At 45.6% G+C, this 25709-nt stretch overlaps 1 protein-coding gene across 1 annotated transcript in view; it reads right to left on the bottom strand.

Annotated features, from left to right (window-relative positions):
- Positions 1-25709, bottom strand: part of FHIT (fragile histidine triad diadenosine triphosphatase) — a 1229373-nt gene that overhangs the window by 141986 nt on the left and 1061678 nt on the right. Inside the window, exon 8 of the mRNA XM_087824669.1 lies at positions 3302-3370. Within this exon, the coding sequence (XP_087680795.1) occupies positions 3302-3370 (69 nt within the window). The remainder of the gene's footprint in view (positions 1-3301; positions 3371-25709) is intronic.

Raw genomic sequence — 25709 nt, forward strand, 5'->3', positions numbered from 1 at the left:
TTATATTTCCATGAACTAAACAGAAGAGTAAATTTCATTAGTCAGTAACCCAAATGCTCTAATACTCATAACAACAAAGACCCACAGTATTTGTTATAGAATTTGCATAACGTAAAAATGGAGTTAATGATCAATTGGGCCAGATTTGTAAAGTCATGAAACCCTGTGGTCCATCCAAGGAAGCATCGCGGCCATCCACTCTGTGCTTGCTTGGACTCCCGAAGGAAAGCTTCCCACGCCTCTCCCCAAGGCACCGTAAGTGTTCAGAAGTTTCCATCAATTGGACCTCGTGTTATATGGAGCTGATACCTGCCTCCTGTAGTCTAAAAGCCCCAGCTCTTCCCCCTGGAGCCACCTGCCAGCCCTTCAGACATTTGGTAACACTGATCCTCCCTCTGACTTCCCTCTTACAAGTCTTCGCTTCTCCAGACAAAACATCTCTATCTTCAATTACTGCTCATATCACTACTTCCAGACTCTACCACCCTATAACCTTTCAGTGAACCTTCTCTAGTTTGTCACTTATCCCTCCTAAACAGAGCCCAGGGAGAACACAGCATTCCTAGCTAATTTATAATGTAGGGCTTCTTCAGGCATAGTTTGCTATTTCTGCAGCAGTAGGAATACAATTACCTTGTATAGAGTCAATGCTGTCCCTGTTCCCCACCCTCCAAGCCAGTCTGTCTGTTGTATTTCATGGGCAGATACATACTTTCGAGTGAGTGCTCCCTCCAGGATATAGAATGCTGGCCGTCATCACTCCATCATTTCTGATTAAGATCACCCAGTCCTGCACCAATAATGCAGTGCTTCAAGCTTCTCATGCCACTTTCTAGACATTTATCTTATTATATACTCAAACTGGAGGCGTAGTTTTATACACAGAGGAAGAAGAATCTGAGAATTAGTGGTTAAAGGCAGAGAGAAAATTGGAAATCTGACCCTTGAAAAGAGTATGGAATGGGAGCATCCAATAATCTGGCTTTGAATCCAGGTTCTCCATTTACTCACCACAGCTAGCTTAAAAAAAAAAATAAGAACAGAAAGCAGCTTCCTATTAACAAAGGCTTAGTATGTACCCCAAGTCCTGTAATAATGTACAGGATGTCATATTTTACACATAACAATCTTTGAAGTGTATTTATTATCTCCACTTTAGAGATGAGGGAATTAAAGCACAGAGGTTATGTGACTTGCCCGATGTCACCCAAGCAGTCGGTGGTCCTGGGATTTGAACCTGATTTTGCGCGTCTTCAAAGTTCAGTCCCTTCATAGTCTCACACCAACATCGCCCTCAGTGGGTACTGTCTACATGACTATGGCTTATCAGTTGATCAAAAAAAAGCTCTCACAGTAATTACTTCTCCTGACTTCTCCTGAAATGCTTCTCCACATAGGTAGGAGGTACAGGCATGTGCTGCCTCCTCTGTGGGGCCTGAGATGCTGTGTGACCATGAGCAGATGGGCAAAGATGAAGGGAGGGGAGAAAGGTCACACCCCAGCCTCAGTGTTGGACACTGTCTCACTGGGCTGAAATGTGGCCCTGCAGCTTCTATCACAAGCACATTTGAAATATCAACAAGATTTCATGGTAACAGTTCAGCCCCCCAAAAACAGTATTTTCAAGCATTTTTAAAACCACTTTAGCAGTATTCGCTTGTATATAAATCATGTGCTAATTTATTCATTAAAATAGCCTGTACTTGGCAACATTCTATTAACCTTAGTTTATGCTAATAAGATCAGTAATTGTATTTTTTAAAAATGCATCTCTTTATAATTACTCCGAAATTCTGATTTTCTTCCAGTTCGACTTAAGCCCTTACCAACCTCAAACCACCTTCCACATCCAGTGAAAATGAATTTGAATTATAATATTACAAGATACGTCCTTGGGAAAGACCAACTTTGGAGAGACACTATTTCAATACCAAGCCATGCACTGGAATCTCCTGGGAAGTTTCTTAGGCTCACATACTGATTCCTCAGAGCCTCGGTAACCTACTAGATCAGAATCTCTCAGGATGGGACCTCTTGGGAATGGAGATTTACGGCAATTGGTCCAATGCCCAGGGCTTGGCAACCAACGACTAGAACATTTTTACTCTACATGGGTCTATTTTAGCCCTTGGAAAACAGGAAACACACATAGTGAGAGGTATCCCCAAAACATAAAACCATCACCTTGAAAGATCCAGTGAATCCAAGAATAATTAATTATAAGTCTCAATACTAACTGCTGATCTCTGGTTCTTTATTTTCAGGGTCTAGGTAGCCATTTTAATGCCAGTTATTGCAAAGAAGCCATAAAAATACAATAAAAATGCAGAAGTTCTATCTAACCCATGGAAACCAGGTACTTTAGAAATCACTATCAATGGGTCAGAACAGGAGTGTCATATGCATGGCTAACATGTACCTCTCTCCTATTTGATACCTCCGCAGACATTGCTAATCAATCACAGTGCGCTTCCTTGTTGCAACCAGAAAGAGGGTCAAAACCTTTTATAACCACGCACCCCAGGGTGCACTGCCCTCTGATCTGCTCTTATATGTGGGGAACATATTTACCCTTCAGTGGCTGCAATAAATAGTTAAACTGAAATTATCTTATAGTTTATACCCGCTTGATCCATCATAGGCTATATGCTCCAACAGTACAGACAGACACCTGAAGGCGCTAATGTAAATGAGATCCTAGGAGCAGATCACCTGCCTCTTGCAGACTCATCTTTGCAGTGGTTTCACATTTATATCTTTGAATGGAAAGTACCTAGAAATCAGCTAACTGCTAAAATGCTGATAATACACGGGTTATACTTCTATCATTCAAATTAACCTAGTTTTTGCTAATGATAACTCAAAGATTAAGTATGAATACGTGCTATTTAGTGAGACAAGCTGAGTTCCAAAGAATTTTAAAATTTAAATGTAGCATTTGACTAAAATAATCCTATATCAACCCACTTAATTTCCATTGGTTGGCATGTAGATTTTCTCCCTATGGAGACATTGGGTCATGGCTCCATGCAAACATTTAGTGTCCTGGTAAATGACAGGCAGAAATCACAAGGACATTTAGATTTTGCCCAGTTTCATTTGAAAAAGAAACCATTATAAATTCCTTTGTCTTCAGTTCCCATAATGGCCATTCTGGGCTACCTCACCTCTACTGCTGTTTCCCGAGTCCTGTTGGGTGGGATCCCATTTAAGACCGTATCTGTGACAATACCTGTGTAGGATGATCTCATCCCGCAGACAGCCTGTGATCAAACAGTGGGATCAGAGAGAGCAGACTCACCTCATCATAGATGCTGTCGTTCCGGTGAAAGTCTCCAGCCTTCCTGGGGAGGACGTGGATGTGAACGTGCTGGAAAACATACAAGAAAGAAAATGTGATTATCTCCCCACATATTTTCACACTTGACAGTGATGCTCGCATGAAGCCCAATTACTCCCCATCGGCTCCTGCTGGATTATTTTTCAGGGGAGATGACGTTCACCTTCAGTAGCTGGGTCTGAAATCTACGGAGAACAGAGGCACAGAACGAGACAGGACAAAGTGGTGGCCTGGGTGAGAGTGTCAGTGACATGCCAGAGTGTTTTAGCGGCTCTGCGCAATTATTCAGAGTTGTCAGTTTTGGTTGTGTTTACCCAGTGCTTTGAAATGACAGCATGTCTTAAAAGGTGACCACAGCGCCTCTGAAACTGACAAGAAGTAAGAATGGACTAAAACAGAGAACTGCGTAAGGAAAGAGCATCGGCTGCCTCCCGCACGCCGCATGCTGGGGGTCGGGCCCGCAACCCGGGCATGTGCCCCGGCCAGGAATCGAACCAGGATCTCCTGGATCATGGATTGATGTTCAACCGCTGAGCCACGCCGGCCAGGCCTCATTTATTAAACTTTTGTTATGGTGAGGGAGTGCTGTGCTTGGCATTTACCTCCTTTAATGCTCTGAATAAACCTGCGAGGTGAGTGTCAGAGGTCAAGGCCCCGCAGGAAGTGGCAGCACCCGCACAGAAAGCCAGGCGGTCTGGTGCCCACCCTGCCTTTTTCACCAGCACATGGGCTGTCTCTGAGATGTTAATCTTTTAAACAGCCCATTTCTTTAGTCTGCAAACTACCCAGGTAATATACATAGCGATGCTATTATGCAGAGATGGTGACTCGAGGCACAGAGCACATCTAACTCAATATATTCTTCAAGGCTAAACTGCCATTTGAAAGTTCTACTTTCCAAATAGCCTCTATTGTACCGCTGCTGAAGTTAAACTTCATTCCTGCCCTTGAGCTATGTTCATGCGTTTATCACAAACCATGGGGAGGAATGTGACAATGAAAAGCCTAAATGTGGGGAGGCGGACACAGGACCAGACCACGCCCGTCCCTTCCTGATTACTGCGAGCAGGCGGCACCTCTGAAGGGCCTGGGAGAGGGTGAGATTAAGTGGCCCTGCGGCTTTGCTGCAGGGGGAGAAGGGCTACGGCATTGAAGCGAAGGCAGGGAACGCGGTGGTCCCCAGTGAACAGAGCAGATGGGAGCTTCCATCAGCGCTTCCACACACAGGCCCCAAACAGCTAGAGTATCCCCCCAACGAAGCCAGGCGTGGATTCCTCAGCTACTGGGACGAGTCAAGTCTACAGTTAAGTCACAAAGACTGTGTGACATAGGAGACAGGGAGCAAAAGCCAACAGGGAAAAAGAAATCTCAAGTTTCCCAGGGAACCAAATCCTCAGGAGAAAGCAGGGCAGGACGGGCCCAGGGTGAAATGTAATGAAGTCCATGGGCTTGTTCACTTAAAAGCAAGCCCAGGAAAAAAAGCCTTTAGTTTTTATTTCCCAACCCTGCCACTGTCTCTTCCTCCTGTTCTCGTTCTCTCGTTCTCTCTCTCTCTCTCTCTCTCTCGTTCTCTCTCCCTTCCCTTCCCTTCCCTTCCCTTCCCTTCCCTTCCCTTCCCTTCCCTTCCCTTCCCTTCCCTTCCCTTCCCTTCCCTTCCCTTCCCTTCCCTTCCCTTCCCTTCCCTTCCCTTCCCTTCCCTTCCCTTCCCTTCCCTTCCCTCCTGTCATCTCCCTGTACTTTCTAATATTCGGGTACCAGATCAGGATTCTGCAGCCTCGCTGCCTAACAGGAATCCTGGACCTGCCACGTACTAGCTGTGTGGCCCTGCCTCACAAGGCCTATATCTCAGTATCCTCCCCTATGATGGGGTTGTCACAGTTTGTCTCTCAGAGTTGTTAAGAGGATCAGATCTGCTAAACATGCACTTATTATGCTGCTTGGAACACAGTCAGTACTCTACATGGAGCTGCAGTGGTATCTCATCTGGGAATGGTTCCCACACAGCAGGAAGATTTTTAAGCGGACTGCACTTTGAGAACCACTGGTTCCTGAACTCCTCTCCCGCCGAATATGCCCTCGTGAGCACCGCGATCATTCAGCCACACTGCTTGCCCTATTGCATTCTTGGAGACCTATTACTCAATGCTTCCCTGGCTTCCTACACCCTGGCCACCTTCTGGGCCTTGTCCTTAGGGGTATGTCTGTTGCACACCAATGACCTGTAGCTGACTGTAAACTTACACTAGGGAAACCTCCTGGGACCAGGCCCATCCCATGCCTTCTTTTCTTTACCTTGCTCTCCTGGGTTTAGTGATCGGGGCTATTTCTATGGCTCTGTTACCACCCAGTCCTGACAATGCCACTCTTAATCATGGGTAGCATTTGAAATTCGCTGTGGTTTACTGTGACACTGATGACAGGAAATAGTTTACCATACAAGTGATTTGCTCTTAGGGCATAGATCTCAACCCAGACTGACGTCTTGACATAAATTCTTAAGTGACAGACTGATCACAGGATCCTGACAACCCACGCAACTTCCCAGAAAAAAGAAATTGGAAGAAAGCCAGCTCCAAACCTTGCTCTTGTGAAGGTGTACCATTGCCCTGGCCTTGGATAGAACGTCAGACCGATAAGCTCCCTATGAATGGTACAGATGGGGATCATTCGACATAACCCATTCTTAGTGAATTCATATTGCACCTTGGTGATCTCTACTTCTAAGGGCTAACAAAATCTCCAATTAATACAGCACTGCGGAATTTTGCTAGGCTTTGCTTTTGACTAGGATTTCAAGCACTTTAGCTGCATGAGTTGAAAGAAAAAATCATGATACCTTCCATACCAAAAAGTTTTCATGGTCAAATAAATTTCACATTAGCATATTAAGGCATCTGAAAGGAGCAGATGAGAGACTTGGTTAAGTTTGTTCGTATGGAGCCCCCTGTTCTTTATTCACGTAACATCCATCTACTTTTTTCTAATACATACATTTATTTATACAAAAATATTTATTAGCAGGTGCTAGTCTAGGAACCAGAGATATAGTAATGAACAAGACAAAGCCCCTGCCCCCATGAGGCTGCAGTCCAATGGGCAATACAGAAAGTAAATGCATAAATGAATATATGATTTAATTTCAGGTAGAAATGAGTGTCATGAAGAAAAACATAGCAGGAAGAGCTAAACTTTCAGAATTGAAACGTTGGGAAGAGAAGTAGGATTCGGGTTAAGGATGCTGTGCGGAAGGAGGCAAATAAAGAGAAGGTAAATTTAAAGGCTGAGAAAAGAAAGAATTTCAAGAAGTGTGTAATTAACAGTGTCACAGTTGTTGAAAGCTAGAGTTGGTTGCAGTGAAATTTGGGGGAATAAAAACTTAGCTGAAAAGCACATGAAAGATGCTGAACATCATTAATCATTAATGACATGCAAATCAAAACCACACTAAGATACCTCTTTACACTCACTAAGCTATTAAAAAAACAAACACACAAGACAATAACAAGTGTTGGCAAGGACGTGGCGAATTACGACCCTCGCACACTGCTGGTGGAGATGTGAAATGGTGCAGCTGCTTTGGAAAACAGCTTAGCAGTTCCTCCAAAAGTTAAACATACAGGTACTATAGGACGCGGAATTCCATCCTAAGTACCTACAAAAGAGATATAAAAATACATGTTCACGGAACAACTTGTATATGAATATTTATAGCAGCATTATTCATAATAGCCAAACAAGGAAAACCATCCAAGTGTTCATCAATAATGAATGGAAAAATAAAATGTGGTATAGCCAGGCAACGTGATATGGCCTCGAAAAGGAACAAAGTACTGCTAAGGGAAAGAATTATGCTATATGGATTATGCAAAGTGAAAGAAGCCAGACACAAGAGGCCAGGCATTGTATGATTCCATTCATATGCAATGTCCAGAACGGGCAAATTCGTAGAGACAGGATGTAAATTAGCGGTTACCGGGGAGTGGGAGTGACTGCTAATGGGCACAAGGTTTCTTTGGGGGTGATGAATATATTCTAGAATTACATAGTGGTCATGGTTGCACAATTTTGTGAATTCTACACAAAAAACATGGAATTGCACACTTTAAAAGAATGAATTGATGCTATGTGAATTGTATCTCAATAAAGCTGTTATTTTAAAAAACCTGATGTGGATTTAAGAGAGAGTGGAAGGTAAAGAAAGGGAGATATATAAGCACAGACAACTTTTCCAAGGAGTTTTACAAAGAAATCAATAAGAGCAGCTGCAAGGGAGGGAGAAAATCACTCTCTGATAACACTGGTTTAAGGTTCCTGGACCTATAGTTTCTACAAGTGTTATTATTATCATTAGTAGTGGTAATCGTTAACATTTATTGAAAGCTTACTATATGTCAGTCCTGGGCTGATTTACATCAGTATTTCAATTAATCCTTACAATACTCCAAGAGATAGTTAATGAACGTAAGACCATTTCCAGGTGAAAAGTTAGACCAAAGAGGTTAAGTGACTTGCCCAAGCTCCTACAGGGAGTGACAAGGAGCTGAAATCTGAAACTGAGTCCGTCATCAGACACCAGGGTATTTGCTCTTCACCAAATGACACCATCTTTCAGGAGGCCACATGCTTCTCTCTATAAGGACACCACCTTGCTGTGATCTCTTGATGCCTCTCCCAAGCTCCAGGATTTCTCAATAATGTATTTGATCACATCTGTTAAGTCCTTTCAGGACCATGGGATGGCACTGGCCTTTGCCTAGAGACTTGAATTCACTTAGAGCAAGGGTGTTATCACCCGAGATCCATTTCCACCTCATTGCTTCCTTGTTGGAAGTCATGCCCAAAATACTATATAGATTATCAAAGTGGTTCAATGTCAAGTCTTTTCCCCCCTCATTAATTTTCTGGAATTTACACCAAGCAGCAGATTCACCCTTTCCTAGCTCACCTGCTTGAGGAAATCTCAGCCTTAAAAGCCCTCTCTATTAACTCTAGATTTTTGTCCAATAGGAGGAGCTCCCCTGAGCTTTAATCCCCAACAACACGTTCATTGGCCCTGGCTCCTTTCTGTGACCTGTGCTTCTCCCTCCATCCTTTTGAACACATCAGCTTTACCCCATGCTCACCTGAGGGTGGTCAGCATAGGCACATTGCTGTCTTTGTCAGAATATATTGCAATTCAATTAGAGGGGATAAAATCCTGGGGACAGGGGAAGCTAGAGAGCTACCCTGCTCCATAACTAGTATCCTGCACCTCTACCAGCTGGCCCAGCGTGAAGCCCTCTCCCTCAGATCTGCAACGAGCAACGGCAGAAGGTCAATCTGATTCTAAAGAACCACAAAAACACTGCGTGGTAGGCAGACAATGACCCCCTCCTATAGGTCCATATCCCAGTCCCACACTCGTGACTAGGTTAGGTTCCATGGTAAAGGAGAAATAAGGTGGCAGATGGACTGACGTTGCTACTCTCCTGCCGTTACAATAGGGCGAGTATGAATGGCTCCGGATTATCCAGCTGGGCCCAATGTAATCACAAGGGCCCTTGGAAGTGGAAGGAGGTGAACAAACTCAAGCTTTAAAACTTTATGCCTCAAAGGATACCGTCAAGAACATGAAAAGGCAATCCACAGAATGGGACGAAAGTTTGGCAGATCATACATCTCATAAGGTACCTGTATCTAGGACATATAAGAAACTATTTCAGCTCAACAATAAAAAGATGAAAACTCCAACTAAAAACTAGGCCAAGAATGGATGGAAATTTCTCCAGAAAACATGCATCAATGGCCAATAAGCACATGATCGAGTTAGCAGGCGATTTTCCACAAGAACTTCCCAAGAATCTGCCTCCCTTCCGTCCTTTCTTCTTTGCCCCCCACCCTGGCCCCCAAGAGGCAGACGAGAATACTTAGAATCAGCAAAAATGAGATCTCGCAGCACAGAACACATTACTAGCTAGGGGGGCATCTAATCTATTATCCGAAGTGAAATTTTGGGAATTAAAGGAGGCACTGTTTGTAACTACACTGGCCCCTTTATAACTGTAGGCCCAAATCTGGACTGGTTCAAATAAACCGAGGCATATGGTCACCCGAAATAGCAGCTATTTAATCAGAAAGTATGATAGCATAACAAAGATGGGATTTGGCATCCTTTAATCTGGTTTAGAATCTCAGCTCTGTCACTTTGACCAGTTGGTGACCCTGGGCAATTTACTCAAGCTCGGTAAGCCTTCCTCATTTAGGAAGGCGGAGACAGTAACCGTTCCTATTTCTTTGTGTTTTGGTGAGGATATGATAATACCTATATTTGCACAGTTACTAGCATAAAATGTTCTTATGTAAATAGTAGCTGATGTTGTAATTGTGACTAACTTAAAAATGGGTACTATAAGCGTCTAAGTAAAACTTCCTACCTTATGAGAAAGAAATAAGTAAATGATATATCAATGTTCTCTCGAGAAGTAGACTACATTTGGGGGATTCTTCTAACAGCTATTGAAATAGCCCACATTGCTCTCGACACCAGGCCTGCCTCATTCACACTCTCAGCTGACAGCCTCGGAGTAGTGGGCGATGCACTGATTTCCATGCCTGTTACCCAGATTACATAGTTAAGCTGCTATGATAGGAGTAAAGAACCCCAGGGCTTCTTTTAAGACAGTAAATGACTCTTGTTTGGTGGAAACAGGATGTCCTGCCCTTTGCAATCAGGGAAGAGTGGGACGTGGACACCAAAAATCTATAGTAATCTGCGTTAAGACTCTACCGAAGGAGTGAAAACCGGCGGCAAGATAATGGGAGGGGAGACTGTTCATTCTTCATCCCAGATGTTTCTCTCCACACGGCGGTCACCCTTCCACCATTGTCCCTTTAATTCACTCCGTGGAGGAAGACAGAAGCAGCCACTTGGAAGGTAATTGCCTCGCGCTGTTCCTGTTGGGCTGTCACACAAACAGCAGGGAGAGTCCCCATTTCCTTGCATTGACTGCAGTAGGACTTACAAACGGCAGGTGGAGGAGCTCTCTCAGCGCCCACTTTCTTAATTCGTAGTGGTTTTCTTGCCCCCCAAAAGCTCATGGTTTTTAAACAAAATGGGTCCATCCTCGCAGGCAGCATCGACGTCTTACAAGCACATGGTTGACCCAGGGAAGTGGTGGCTCCACGACAGGGCTCCACCTCCTGCGGCTGAGCAGCCGGGTGCCAGCTCCCCTTTATTTCTCTGCTCACTTGCCGTGAGCGCTTCCTTTCCAAAGAGAGAAAAGGCGCATTTTTGCCAGCGCGCCCGTTTGTGAGCAATGGGTGGGGAAGGCGGTCTCCTCTTTACGTGTTCTTTTGTTCTGCATTGCACTGGAAGAGATCATTAGAATAAATGAAAGAAAACAATCTCTCCCAGGTTTACCCCAAGCCTGTGACGGCATCTCCCCCGATCCAGCGCTTGGGATGCGGGGAGCTGCTGGCAGCTGGGCCAGGGGGGTCACCTGCAGAGCAGAGGCGCCGCTTGCTCCGTTTCTTCCGCTCCCTGGGCTTCTGCTCCCCTGGAGGACCCGCTGTAGAGCCTGCCAGTTATCCCCCCCACCAGGAGCTGAAAGCCAAAAGGACAGACGCCAACACCGGCTCTCAGAGTTCAGCGACACTTGACACAGCCTCCGATTCCATCACCTTGCTTTTCTTTGACTTGAAAAGACCTTAATTTTTAGAACATTTGAAATGTAAAGCTGCCTGGTTGCTGAAAGCTCCTTTCAACTCGCATCGTGGTTTGGAGCCAGGCGCCACCGCGGCAGAGATGCTCAGCTGAGGGCCGCGACCAAACATCACACGAGCCATCCCTCTGGCGACGCACTGTTGTAACTCACACCCGGAGCCCGGCCGCTGATGGGCGGCTGAAAACACAACTGTGAGCCACAGAACTCCCGGGGTCTCCACAAATCCTCGGAGGCATTTTTGGAAATCGAATTGGTCCTTTATCTTTTTTTACCCCCTTCAAGTTTCTCAATTTGACTGGAGCACCCAGAGCCCATGGAAAGCACTGTTTCCACCGTTTCCTCTGTCTCCTGGCCTAAATCTGCATCTGCATTGCGGACACCCTAACAGGCAGGGGCTCCCCGACTGGGCCTAGAAACCATCAGATGCCTGCGCCTTCGGACGGATTACTAATTTTGTCCTGAGTTGGTATGGCAAGGTGTTCGAGGCCCTGTGAGCAGCAGTATTTTCAGTGACATTTCTTTCAAACCTAAGTAGCTGGCAGTGTTTGCACGCTGACCTAAAATCGAGTAGCCAAAGGGGAGCCCTGCCCCAACAAGGAAGGCAGAATCCAGTCATGAAGGAAGGAAGCTTTGGGGCGGGTGACAGTCCAGAGTAGAATACACTTAGCAAGGCTCATTGCAGAGCCAAGCCTCTGGTTCAGAGCAGAAGCAGGTTGTCAAAAATTTGTTCAGACTTGTAATATACGCTGTGTTGCAATACAGTAATTGCAAGAATTTACTGAGTATTTAGAATACACCAGCATTGGTCTGAACACTTTACCTACGTTTTTCACATAATCCGCACAATAATCTTATGCGTTAGGATACGGGTATTATCTCCCCTTGAAAGATGAGGCAAGTTGGGAGAAGTTGTAGACGAAGGAAGAGGCGTAGGGAGGTGGAGTGGGCAGGTTTGCTCGATTCCAGATCCCAGGTGTGGCACTAGCAGCCTAGCAGAAGTTACAAGTCCCCCGTCCCCCATACTACTCACCTGTAGTATTTCAAGCACTTCCGTCAGGCCCAGGAGAGAACAATCTTACAATCTGAGAATCAATCTTGTACAAATATTCTATATCGTCTTGTAGCTAATGACTGACTTTCAGTGACATAACAGCTTCAAGTCCTTGAAACTGTTCAGCAAGAGAATAGAATTTATAATCATTTCCCTTTAAAAAGTTGCCAAATTCAAGCAAGGGCTACGAAACCATAATAAACCTCTTACGTGGTCGTTGCTGCTGTGCTGGGTTATACTCATGGCCCCAGGCAGACCATTCCAGGACGGAGTCCACCTCCTCAGCCCCATGCAGGAGGTCAGAGGTCTTTGTGAACCTTGTTCTGGTTGCTGCTGTGCAGGGACAGCACCTTAGCGATACCTCCAGTAAAATGACTTTCAAAAGACATAAAGAATGTTTCAGGATTTGTCAACCCCGTAGTTTATCAACTTTTGTCACAGTCACTGTGTTTACCATACATATTCTTGGTAAGAAAATTTAAGGAATGTTCTTCCCTTGTTGTGGAGTTCCCTTCCCTTTGCTTCTTTCCCACTTCCCCTCAGTTTTTCAGAGCAAGTTCAAGTGCTACCCCCTCTGTGTAGCCTTCAGACTCTTCAGGCTCCTTGGATTCTTTATATCTCAGTGACTACATTTCCCCCATAAACTAAGCATCAATAATTACAGGTTTCTCTTCCATTAGTCTGGAACTCTTGGCTATTCCTTACTGTATTCCTCATAATTTCCTACCCTCACTCCAGGTTTCTAGCTTAGAGGATACATGGTGTAAATGCTCGGTGGATGGGGGAAGGGGGGAAGGGGGGAAGGAGGGAAGGAGGGAAGGAGGGAAGGAGGGATGGAGGGATGGAGGGATGGGCAGATAAATGGGTGGATGAGTGGGTGGGTGCAAGGATGACTCAAGTTTTATTAATTTGTTAGCTTCCTTTTAAAAACAGGACAAAGAAGCCTCATTTGCACAGATTCTCTTGAACTCTCGTCTTTTCCCTCTATTGAGAGTTCCTGTACATACAAGGATGTGGCCTATGCCCAGTCATTATGATTGCTCTGCACACACATTTCTTCCCCACTGAAAAGTATCTAAAAACCAACACATATGTTTGAAGGTCTTGTCTTTCCAGCTTCATGTAAGTCCTTTTTAGAAACTGCTCAAATATGCTCAAGTGTCTGGGCAAATAGCTCATCTTGGAAATGATCAGCATCGCACAGACTGCCAAGGGGACTTATTCTTTGCTCAGCATTAACTTTAATAAGAGTCACTGTGGTTCTCTGAGGAGAGAAGATACCCACCCTGTCTTTGGATAGCTTCTGACCTTCACAAATGACTTTCTCTTCTCCCTCTGCTAAAAAGACTGTCTAGAATATGTATTTTTAATTTGCACACCATATCAGAACATTAATCTGCAGAGGTATTCCCTCTGGGTGTCTTTCTGTTGGGTATACAACAAAGGATCTGACTGCAAATGAAGCAAAGGTGGCATTTTTCCTTATCTTACTCATTTTTGTGACAAATACACATTACTTTACTGTTTGCCATACACATAATTACAGTTCTTTAATTTATGTTTCAATAAAATGTATAATAATAAACATTTACTGCTCCATGAATAAACATTGAAATGAAGCCTCTATTGGAGGTTACATGTTCTGAGGAGTTCTGTGGCTTTCTAGAAATCTCACCCCCTACTTAATGAGCATCATTTCCATAATCTGTGCATCATTGTTTAAGCCTCCCTTTAGGAATATTTTACAAAGCAAAAAATTTGTGAAATATTATCAGTCTAAGGGGAAAAAAAACATTAAGGGGATTAGCAACTTGTCCCGTTAAAGGAACAAGACAAGCTTTCATGTCCCTCCAGAGACAGTGACACAGTAATTATGGAGATGGCGCCTCCTAATTATTTCACTAACTGAGTACTTCCTACTATAGTTTTCATTTTAATATCTGGTTTAAATAAAAGTAATGAGAAACCCAGAAAGGTCAGCCATGAAGGGCAAGCTTGTGCTGGTTCCCTTTCTAGTGCTAACAAAGAGCCCAGACAGTAGACCTACAAGTTCGGAGGTCAGGGTACCACACAATGGACATTTCTGGACATGGAAACAGACACATAGTTTGAGCGTCAAACAGTCACCCCAAAGTAACTGAATCCAGGCAAGATCCTAAGCTGGGCTTCAAGCTAATTGTGTCACCCATTATTTTCAGTGTGAGTTATTTTTTTAAGGGAAACTGCTCAATATAATTTTATGTCATTATTATCTCATAAATAATAATAGCATATGCCCCTGACTGGGAATCGAACTGTGACCTCCTGGTTCATGGGTTGGGCCTCAACCACTGAGCCACGCAGGCCAGGCCCAACACAGGTGCTTTTAAAAATAACTAAAGCACCATATTTCTTTTCTTTCTGTCCAACAGCTAAGACTAGGTTTTTTTAACTGGACAGAGAAAAAGACGCCTAGAGAAATCAAGGAATGAAGATCCTTTGTAACGTGACAGGATCCAGACCCACAGCCTCTGTGGGATGCTGATGAAAAGTGTTGACGTGGCAGCTGTCACTTCATGACATGTCAGTCGGCTTTATCGGTGGGTTGGCGCAGTTTACTTAAGCTTTGTCAGGGGGGAGTCATCCTGCATAGTTAGAAGCGGCATTTCTTTAGTCTGAATAAATATCTGTGGCCTGTGGGGAGCACTTGGAGACTGTGGTTATTTAGCACGGGGACTGCAGCAAACAGCTAAGCGTCCATGTGGGAGCTCTTCCCCCTCCCATCCTATGATTTGCTGTGAGTAATTCACTCCTTGCTTTGACTGCGACTGCAAAATCTCTCAAATGAACATTATCTTTCCCTAACATGAGCTGAATGTAAGATTTTCACATTTCAATATGGCTATTTTCACGAATGTCTTCAACAAAATAAAATACTCAGCATAAATAGAATTTAGTGTGATCCAAATTTTATCATATTTCTCTGCTGGAGTTTTTTTTCACATCCCACTTTTCATTTGGTACATATGCCTTTTCGTTTTCCAGTGTCCCTGAATTAGAAAGAACTAGGCAGAACCATATTTTGGAGGGTTATATTTTCCTTCTAACTCAAGTGAGCAGGTATTTATTTTGGAGTCATGCCTTTAGAAATGACATCCTCTGTTCAGATGGCCCAAATCTCAGCCTACAGAGCTGCTAAGTGGAACTGTGACTTCTTGCCAGGGTTCTACGCAGATATACTAGAGAGCATTAACTTCTTAAATGAGATTTTTTTCAAAGTCATCATTGTAAAATATACCAGAAAAAACACTCCTCCCCTACTCCCTGCAACCCATGAGCACTGATTTGATAGCTCAAGACAGGATAAATGACTCTGATTAGGCCAATGATCCCAGTGTTATAGGGACCTTCTAAATCACATCTCAGTTTGGGTCTAGAATGATGATGCTGGGAGCATCCGGAGGGCTACATATCATCTCAGCTTGGCTCCCACACAGGGAGCCTGGGAGATTTGTGGGACCCTGTCTGGTGGCTTTGAGGCACAAACAATGAATTCTGCTAAAGCAATAATAATAGAAAACAGGCAGTGCAGAGAGCCCTGGAAGCATCCCTCACTTTTCTCATAATATATTTTATTTTTCAATGAAACAAAGTGAATCCATAGGCAGTGTCCAGAAATTAGATCATATGAGGGGTCGATGATGTTTCTTTTTCAGAGTGAGTTCAGCGAATGAGGCCCTGAGATTTATATGGACTAAACTTCTTTAGTCCAGAATGGAGCCCTTTCTAACTTCAGTCTCCATGGATCACCACGGACTGGCCATTAACAGAGGCACATTGCATCATGTCACTTAGAACCCCCTTTACAGAGGAATGCAGTAGAGCCTTAACAACAACTCCAGAGTGCCAGGAATCTGACCAAGACCTGGGATTTCCAGTGGTGGAGACTTGTCAGGAAAGCGTAGCACAAATGCTTCCTCCTGGAGTGAGGCAGGAGTGGCTTTGCAGGAGGTGAGGTCAGGTGGACCATTTACAATGCCCTTCCTATGCCCTTTAACCTTTAGAGCTGACTTCTGGTCAAGGGGCCATCCAATGGATGACTATGCATTCTTGCATGTAAAGAAACAAAGGTCTTCTTGATGTTGACTTAGGATATTTCTGGGCCCTGGCTACTACCAGTGATGGCTTAATCTATCTTTTAAAATTAGTTACATAAGCAAGCTAAGCCAGGCCTGTGAAGATAAAATTTGGAAATCAAATTCTGCTCCTGAGAAATATCACACCTTCCCTGGCAAAAAGTCTAGGCAGAGAGCATCACAGGTAATGCTGAATGAATTAGAAGTCCACACTGTACACATGAAACTAATACAAAATGATACTAATAAACAGGAAGTCCCACAGCCAGAGCAAGTTGCCAAGTGCTCTCCGTGGGTATGTAGTCACCATCTAGGTTTCAGAGCAAACATAGCTTCCACTGGAAGCCCAGTGACACAGAGGTTCAGGTCCCTCACCCTACGACATGAGATGAGCATATACAGGTTCTATAGCTAGACCAGCTGGGTTCAATTCCTGCTCCTGCTACTTACCAGCTACGGAGCCTAGGACAGCCACTTGTCTCAGAGATTCAGATTCCTCATTTGTCAAATAAACCTAAGTCACGGGGTTGCTGTGAGAATTAAGTGGCTCAGTATTGCAAAGTGCTTAGATGAGAACTTGGAACTGAGTAAGCATCGCTATCAGTGTCTACAGCTATCACTGCCGTCACTGCCATCACTACTACTGCTGCCACTTGACCATGAAAAACTTAAAAGCCTTTAATTACATTTTTAAATAAATATTCATTAGATAAATCATCTTCTGACTCTCTTTTAAGGAGTTCAATCCATTCTTTAAAAAATTACTCTTTGAAGACTAATCTATAAAACAGAAAAAAACAAAGCCATTCCCCCAGAAACCAACGTGAGACCCCCCCACACATCCTGGGCTCAAAGACAGCCTGGGGCTTCCACAGAGCACGTAGCTGAAAGCACAGACCTGGGAGCTTCTCCTGGGGATACGAATCCTTAGGTCGTGGAGCTGGGTGGTTAGGAGTGCCAAGCTCTACAGTCTGACCTGGGATGAAAATCCCATTCCAACTCGCATTTCCTGAGCGTCCCTGGGAAAGCAGTTTTACACCTCTAAGCCTTGGGTTTCATGTTTATAAAATTCAGGTAATGAAGTACCTCCTTCAAAGGGCTCCTGAGAGGGTTAAATGAGATAATTCACGGAGAGTCCTTAGTATAGCTCCAATAAGAAAAGTGGAAGTGCACAATAAATGTGAGCTGCTCTTCTAGTTATCATTACTTAGGCCTCTACCCAAGTGTTAGCTCATACTACAGGTTAAATGATTGTGTGCCCCTAAAATCCATGTGCTGAGATCCTAACCCCCCATGTGGTGGTATTAGGCCGTGGGGGCCTCTGGGAGATAATTAGGTCATAAGGACGGAGACCTCATGAAAGGGATTTGTACCCTCATAAAAAGACAGGGGCTTTTGCTTCCTCTCCCTGCTCTCTGCCATGTATGGATCCAAGAAAAAGACAGCCGTCTGCAAACTAGGAAGCAGGGCCCTCGCCAGGCATCAGTTCTGTGAGTGCCTTTATCTTGGGCTTCCCAGCCTCCAGAACTGTGAGAAATAAACATTGTTTAAGCCACCCAGTCTATGGTGCCCTGTTAGAACAGCCAGGACTGACTAAGTCACCTCCCTAGTGAGGATTTCCCCAATTCCTTTATATAAGAGCCTCACCATAACAGTTTCCTAACGCAATTCCTTCTCCCTGCCTGAAACTACAACCCATATTCATTTGTTTTCATCATTTCCCATATTAATAGATGTGATCCCAGGACCTGGAATTATGCCTAGCACATCGTAGACACTCAACAGCTATGTGTGCAGTGGACCGATTAGGAGCGAGGGGAGCAGGAAGGGAGGGAGCCGGTAACTCCACTGGACTTGGAAGCAGGAGGAGCAATTCCTTAAAGGATTAGGCGAAATACATCTGATGGCACGTGTTTCTGTGTGTACAGTAGTGTAAGATGACTGCTCTAATTGTCTACTCTTAAGAGTACTGTCTGCTGGGAAGCCACAAAAAGGGGGTGGGTAACCAAACCAAGTCGGGGTGAGACAGTGAAAGCCCAGCCAAAGCAGCAAGGGTGCAGCTGGAACGCCGATGTCCTCATCAACGTCCTCATGCACCTCTCACCCTTTTCTTCTGAAAACTGCTCTAGATTATGATTTTTCTCTCTCTCTCCTTTCCTCCCTCCCTCCCTCTCTCTGTCTTTCTCATACTTGGCTTTATTTTGTCCGTGCAAAAGGTCTCCTATGATCCCACAATTCTCTTAAACCTTAAGACATTCTGTAGCCACCTGCTGTGGGGACTGTGTGGTTGCACAACTAGAGTTGTGATTCTTCACTGGCTTTATGTCGACTTTGAGGACCTCTGTAATAGAATTTAAAATATGATACTCAACATTGGGGAGAGCACATGAGTCTCCGAGCTGTGCTCCAGACACCTCGATATCACGAGGGCCATGAGAGATGGAGACTCCTGCAAGGGCTGAGACCCAGGAGAGGGGGGCACAAACCACTATCAGATACCATGAGGGAAGATGCCTTTAGTCTTTCTGGAAAACAATCCCTAATGGACCCGTGTGGTGTGGTCTGTTAAGGTGAGAACTGCGATGAGTTGGAGAGTGGTGGCTGAATTGGAAAGGGTTGGGCACCAGAAGTATGCTAATGTGTGGAAAGTCATGTTGCCTTCGATGGGAGCTTAACTTTTGAGAACTAGACTCTTTCCTCAAAAGCCTGCCCCCGTAACACAGTCAATAAAATCTTCTAAGTCCCTGGGGTCTGGACTCTTCTCAGGATCTCCGTCTTATGACCCAAAGTGGCCTCAGCAATGAAGGCTGGATCCTGGTGAACCATGAGAGGGCAGGCAGGGTCCCCTGGCAAATGGCCTCCAGATGCTGTGGGTCACACCTCTCTCCAGACTCCACTCTCCATCACTGCTCTGAACCTCCCACTCCGTCTTTCTCTCTGGACTGCACCCCTCAGCTGTGCGTCCACAGTTAGCAGCTCAGCCTGAATTTTCATATGTGGCCCTTCCTATAGGCAGCCTCTTTGGTTCTCAGGCAAACATCAGCCTTGGACTCCATCTTCCCAGAGATCATTGGGATCCATGCCTGTGCCTCTCCCATGAACCACTTTCTTCATGACACTCTGGTCCTAAATCTGACTCCCCAAACCCAGCTTGAGCCCAAGTCCCATGTTCACCCTCCCAACATGAGTTTTATCAGACTGTTGGCTAAATAGTCAACAAAGAATAGGGTGGTCAAACGAAATCATATCTACAAGACAAAAAAGGCTTCTCCTTGGACAAAACAGAACAGCATGTCTCCTTTTACAAGAGGCCTCACTTGGCCGTCCCTCCAGAGTGGTGCTTTCCAAGACCCCACTGACTCTTTCCCTCTCTCCCCTTCAACAACTTAGTTCCCTGCCAGGGCTCTGTCCAGGGGGATTGCCTGAGAGATTCTGATACTTCAACTGAATGCTGAGCCCACTATTTTGAGTGTAGAACTGACCTTCTATTACACTAGTCAGAAGAAAAACAAGGCATCACAAATCCCAGGGTGCATCCTTGAGAGCACACAGCTCTGCTCGGATTGTACTCCCTGCGCCGGGAGCCCTTACACGAGGCAGGTAGTGAAGTCGAAACAGGAATCAGGGGGAGACCTGGGCTCAGGCTAAGAGAAGGCTCGAGGCTGCCAAGCATTTTCAGGTTGACAGAAACCAAAGAATTTTTAAAGGCTGGGATCCAGGGGAGATCAGGCAGCTGGGCAGGGAGCAGACAAAGCAGTATTTTCCAACTTCAATAAACTGCATGGAAATTGTAGGAGGATATATTTCAGAGGTGGGAGAGGAAGCACGGCAAGCACCTGCTTTATGTGCAGTGCCCCCTTCTCCCGGCTTGGTTTCTGTGGACTATGAGAAGGGGGTCCCTTGGGAAAGTTCGCTTCACTTAGAACCACTGACTGTTGCCCGGCCGGGCGTGGCTCAGTGGTTGAGCGTCAACCTAGGATCCAGGCGATCGGGGTTCGATTCCCGGTCAGGGCACATGCCCGGGTTGCGGGCTCCATCCCCAATGACTCTCTCATCATTGGTGTTTCTCTCTCTCTCTCCCTCTGCTGCCCTCTCTCTGAAATCAATAAAGATATATATATAAAAAAAAAAAATTTAAAAAAGAACCACTGACTGCAAGTGGAAATGAGAAGAACTCCACTCTCCTCGGCTAACTACACAGGCTGCTTTCCTGCTACCTGGTCCAGGCCACCGTGTTGCCCTATGAGACCCTGGCATCTCTACAGCGCCTTTTTCAGACACCTTGCAACTCTCTCTCAAGTACGAAGACCAGCCAGAGTGAGGGAAAGAACATATTAGGCTCTATCACAGGGATTCTCCTACATCCCAACATCCTTCCATTGTCACATACATGTCCTGGCCCAATGGAACTGACACACCCCTGAGAGCCAAGACACACAGGAGGTGCTCTCTAAATGTTAGCTATGATTATCATTTTATTTTATTGGTAAGTTTCTAAAAATGCTTTTTATTTGGGGATAATTATAGATTCAAAGGAAGTTGCCAAAAATAGTACAGAGAGATCTCGTGTACTGTACCATTCACCCAGTTTCTCCAACTGCTCTACAAGGCGGTACGTATGGTCCCAGGATGCTGACATTGGTACCATGTGTGTACGGTTCTAAGCCTCTTTATCACATGTGGAGACGAATAGCCACTGCTGAAATCAAGGTACAGAACAAATCCTTACCTCGAAGATCCCTGTCTGTCTCCCCAGGTGCCTCGCCACGAGTTGGGCCCTATCTGGCATCTCTTTAATGTCCACCAAGTTACTGAATCAATGATACCTGGATTTTCCTTCAGTTACTATAAGACTTCAGCCCAAAGTAAGAACCATGGTTACCATGGACACAGAGGCTTGAGATAAATGTAAGTAACTTAATACCCTGGAAGAGATAACTAATTATGAGAAGAAACACACACATTCGGATGTGTCAGTGATGTCTTCTTGGCTACCACACTCTGGCTAACGGTGTGACACCCCGCCTTTACTGAGGAGCATCTATTTATGCCCACCTGTGACTCACATTTGGCTAATTAAGCACACACGCATTTCGGAACTTGTGATCTGTGAGCTGTGTTTACCTGTGAACACCCCATTCAATACCCAGGCGGTTGTTTAGCACCTCTAACCTAGTTCAAGCCTTATATTTAATTAATGAGAGCTGCGGAGGGGAAGGCCGGGTATGACTTAGAATTAAACAGCCACCTACCCTCCTTGCAAGTCACAACAATGCATAATTAAATAATGAGAGGCCTGCACATTGTAGTCTTTCTTCCAAAGGAATTCAAGCTCCAGGGGAAGGTGAGGAAGGAGTGCGGGTGAGGAGACGTGAGGGCAGATTCCATCTCAGTACCCTACCAGCTGGAAGATGAAGGCAGGGGTAGAACTCCTCCTCCTCCTCCCTCCCTCCCTGCCATGGAGGGTCTAAGGGTCACACAGGATAACAGAGGCAGTTTGTTTGTTAAAGGAAAGGTGCAATATAAAATACAAGAATTATCTCTGCAATTAGTGCAGTGGATTTGATTATTTGGGTTTTATATGGCCAAAGAAAAACAACTGAATTCAGAGCAGCTCTCCATGATCTGCCCCATCTCCCTCCCAATCTCATCACCGGATCTTCCTCTCCCTGTCCACATATGCCGGCACCCCGACCCTCCTCTCCCCCCATAAAGCCAGGCACCCTGACCCTCCTCTCTCCCCATAAAACCAGGCAACCTGACCCTCCTCTTCCCCCATAAAACCAGGCACCCTGACCCTCCTCTCTCCCCATAAAACCAGGCACACTCTGGCCTTGGGGATTCCATAGTGGCAAACGCCTTCTCCACAGCAAAGTCTTCCCCTGAGCCACCCTCCAGTCAAAGCTGCCAACCACCTCGCTTAAACATCACCTCTTTCCATCTCTCCCAGGACTTAGCACCACCTAGAGCACAGTGTTTCGTTTACTCGCTCCCTTTTCCACTCCCCCCCACTACCCACCGCCAGAATGAGGGGCAGCGAACTCCATGGCTCTGTATTGTCTGAGCTATGGCCTCAGATGAGTTCACTGCAGGCCGCGGGGGCGGGGGGGGGGGGGCACACATTATTTCCTCCAGGACAGACCTCTCGGGCACTGGGCAAAATCTTCCCTTCAGTCCACATAACTCTGGCAAACACTTTTTATTCTAACATCAACAATCATTGTCCTCATGCTGAGTTCTCAAGAGCTCCCAGGATGCTGCAGCCCATAAGTGAGACAACTTCATAGAGTAAATAGCAGTGCTCAGAGTAATAGTATTAGGTTGAACAACATGAAATGGCCATGATCTGTTGTTGTGACCCAACTGCTTTCACTATATATATACATATATATATACATCTATACACACACACACACACACACACACACACACACACACACACACACACACATATATATGATTTTATTTTTTTGAGACAGAGGAGGGGAGAGAGAAGGATAAAAATAAAACATCGATCTGTTGTTCCACTTATTTATACATTCATTGGTTGATTCTTGAATGTGCCCTGGCCTGGGATGAAACCCACAACCTTGGCATATCGGGATGGTGCTCTAACCAGCTGAGCAACATGGCCAAAGCCTTGACCCCACCACTTTCATATGGTTCAACACACAAACAAGAGCAGCAGCGGGAGCCCTTGCTGTGTGTGCCAGGCTTTGCCCTGAGAGACTGATGTCACGGCAGCTTGTTCACATCTCACCTCAGTCCTGCAACCTGAGTGTTCTAATTCTCCGTGTGCTACAGAGGAGCCCAGCAAGGCTTTGGGAGATTAAGGGATTTGCCCAGGGAAGAGGTGGTGGAAGCAGTGCACAATCCCAACCCTGCACAATCCCAGAGGAAATGTGTGTCCCCTTCTCAAGGACTAGTGTGCACACAGTCAGGTTCACAGCACAGAAAGACAACTGAGCAATCGAGGTGGCTGTTTTATGCTGTTTCCTCCGGGACTCCATGGTTCCTGCTGCTGAGGAGGAACCTTGAAACCTCACTGACTCCCAGAGTCTCCAAGTTGACAACCTTCACAGCCACGGCCACTACTTCCAAAAGAAAACAAAATGATGATAAAATGGGGAAGGAAAATGTCAGCATTTCTGCCAATTGTTTTGTATGCAGACAAGGGACTCTGAAGATAACACTGACACCGGCTTGTGATGCCTTGATGTCTCACCCACCTGTGGTCCTTTGGGCACCTGTGACCCTTCAGCAACCTCTAGACTCCGGGTCCAGAAAGAGACAGCAGACCTTATGGCCTCTCATCTTGGGGAGGTCACTCTTCCTATCACACATCACATCTAAGTTCCCACTAGAACTTTAGGCTTTTTGAGCCCCCGACAGGCCTCCCTACATCATCAGCTCCTACCAACAGCCTCCTAGCTCCCTGCCTCCCTCCGTCCTGGATCAACCACCACTATCCCTCGGAAAAGCTCCTTCGCCCAGCTATCCCCAGGGACATCGCCCCTCTCAGCTGCTTCTGCTCCTGGATCACTTTCCCCTCTCCACAACCTTCACCTCAGAGCTAAAAATTGGAACTGGACTTCTCTTGTCTCCAATGTCCCTGAAGGCATTAATCTAAAACCTTCACTCAGCAGTCCCTTCCTTTAAACTCTTGCCACTGGGTATGTGAACCAATGTCCAGCCTTGATGACATCACACAAGGCCTTCAGTTGCCTCCCCCAAGTTCCTCTCATGAGGGCAAATGCCTGGCCAGTATCTCATCCTGGGAATCAACAGTGTTACTGCAAATGACTGATCCCACAGCCTCGCCCAGAAGCTCCTGGGTCCTCGTACAGGCAGTGAATTTCACTACGCTGCACTTGAGCTCCTACTCTTACAGTGTTTTAATACAGGTTTGATTATTTCAGTATGGTGAGGCCAAGAGATCAGATGACTGCCATTGGGAAGACAGTCTGTTATATTCACAGATCTTAAGGATGGAGGAGGAGGGTTATGCTATATCATGGGAGCATGGGGGGGAAGAACCAGGATTGGTCAGGAGGGGGAAGGTGGCAGGGGACCATGGACAAGAGCCTTTATAGATTTCTGTGGAAAGAAATGGACAAGGCAGGGTAAGCAGGTTTAGAATGGGCTCATGCGAATGACTTCAGCAGTCCCTAGCACACAGGGGCTTCACCTAGCTGTCCGGTGCCTGGCCCTGGGTGACTATGACAGGTGGTTGGAGGCCTGGAGTATAAGAGCTCTGTGGGAATGCAATAAAGTAGGCAGTTAGATAACAGCCATTCTAACAGGTGAGAGGTGGTATCTCATTGTAGTTCTGATTTACTTTTCCCTAATTGCTAGTGAAGTTCAGGGTCTTTTCATATATCTGTGGGCCATTTGTATGTCTTCTTGGGAGAAGTGTCTGTTCAGGCCATCTTCCCATTTTTTAATTGGATTGTTTGTTTGCTGTTGAGTTGTATGAGCTCTGGTGGAAGAAGATTTGACTTTGGTTGATGGGCATACGATGCAAAATACAGATGACGTATTACAGAAATGTACACTTGAAACCTATATAATTTTATTAAACAATGTCACCCCAATGCATTTAGTGAGACATTTCTTTAAAAGAAGGTAGTTGAAAAGTATGGGCTCTGGACAGGCTGGACCGCATTTGAAAGGCTCAGTCACAGCAAGTCTTTCACTATCTCTAGGGACTGGCGAGGCCTGGATGGGCTGTTCCTCCAGGGTCAGCAAGGCTCCAGATGTCAAGGCGCCAGAAAGACAATACAATGGAGAGGACAAGACATGGTTCATACCTATGGACACACTTTGGATTTTCCCCATCACCACACTGTCTACCTCCAAAATCTGAAACTCCACAACGGCCCTTTTTGAAACACCCTGCTGGATAGCTCTCTAAGAACACCCAGACTGCTAAGTTCACTGGGTATAAACCTTAGGTGGTCATCTCATCACCAAAGCCAGTATTCCAGACACACCAGGTTAGAGACCCTCAGGTCATGCTGACATCTCTCCCCACACAATCAGCCATCAGGCCCTGTGGAGTATCCTCCTTCTCATCATCATTCCTTCAGTCACACCCAATGTGACAGGCCACCTCCAAGGGCTAATCTCCCGTGACTAGCTCTGGAGGGATGGCCTTCTGATGGTCACTGTTTGTGGTGTTGCCCCATAGATAATTCCACACTCCTGCTCACCAATGAGATTGTCACTTCAAGCTACTCTCCTCTTGCACTCCCTCCCTCTTGGGCTAGCCAATAAGGTGAAAATCAGGGATGGTTGGACTGCCCTGGAGAGATCCCTTAAATCCACTGAATTCCATCAATGGACTTCTTCTCAAGCAATTTAAAAAGTCCCACTTTCCCTCAACAAGTACTGGTTCTGTGATTGAGTACCTGATGGAGCCCTGGTTTGGGTTTAGGGGGCAAGAGGTGCCAAGAAACTTCCTTACCCACCAGGAGCACATTCCCCACAGCAGGTAAGCA

The sequence above is a fragment of the Miniopterus natalensis genome, chromosome 15, assembly GCF_054644295.1.
Source record: "Miniopterus natalensis isolate mMinNat1 chromosome 15, mMinNat1.hap1, whole genome shotgun sequence".
Lineage (NCBI taxonomy): Eukaryota > Metazoa > Chordata > Mammalia > Chiroptera > Miniopteridae > Miniopterus > Miniopterus natalensis.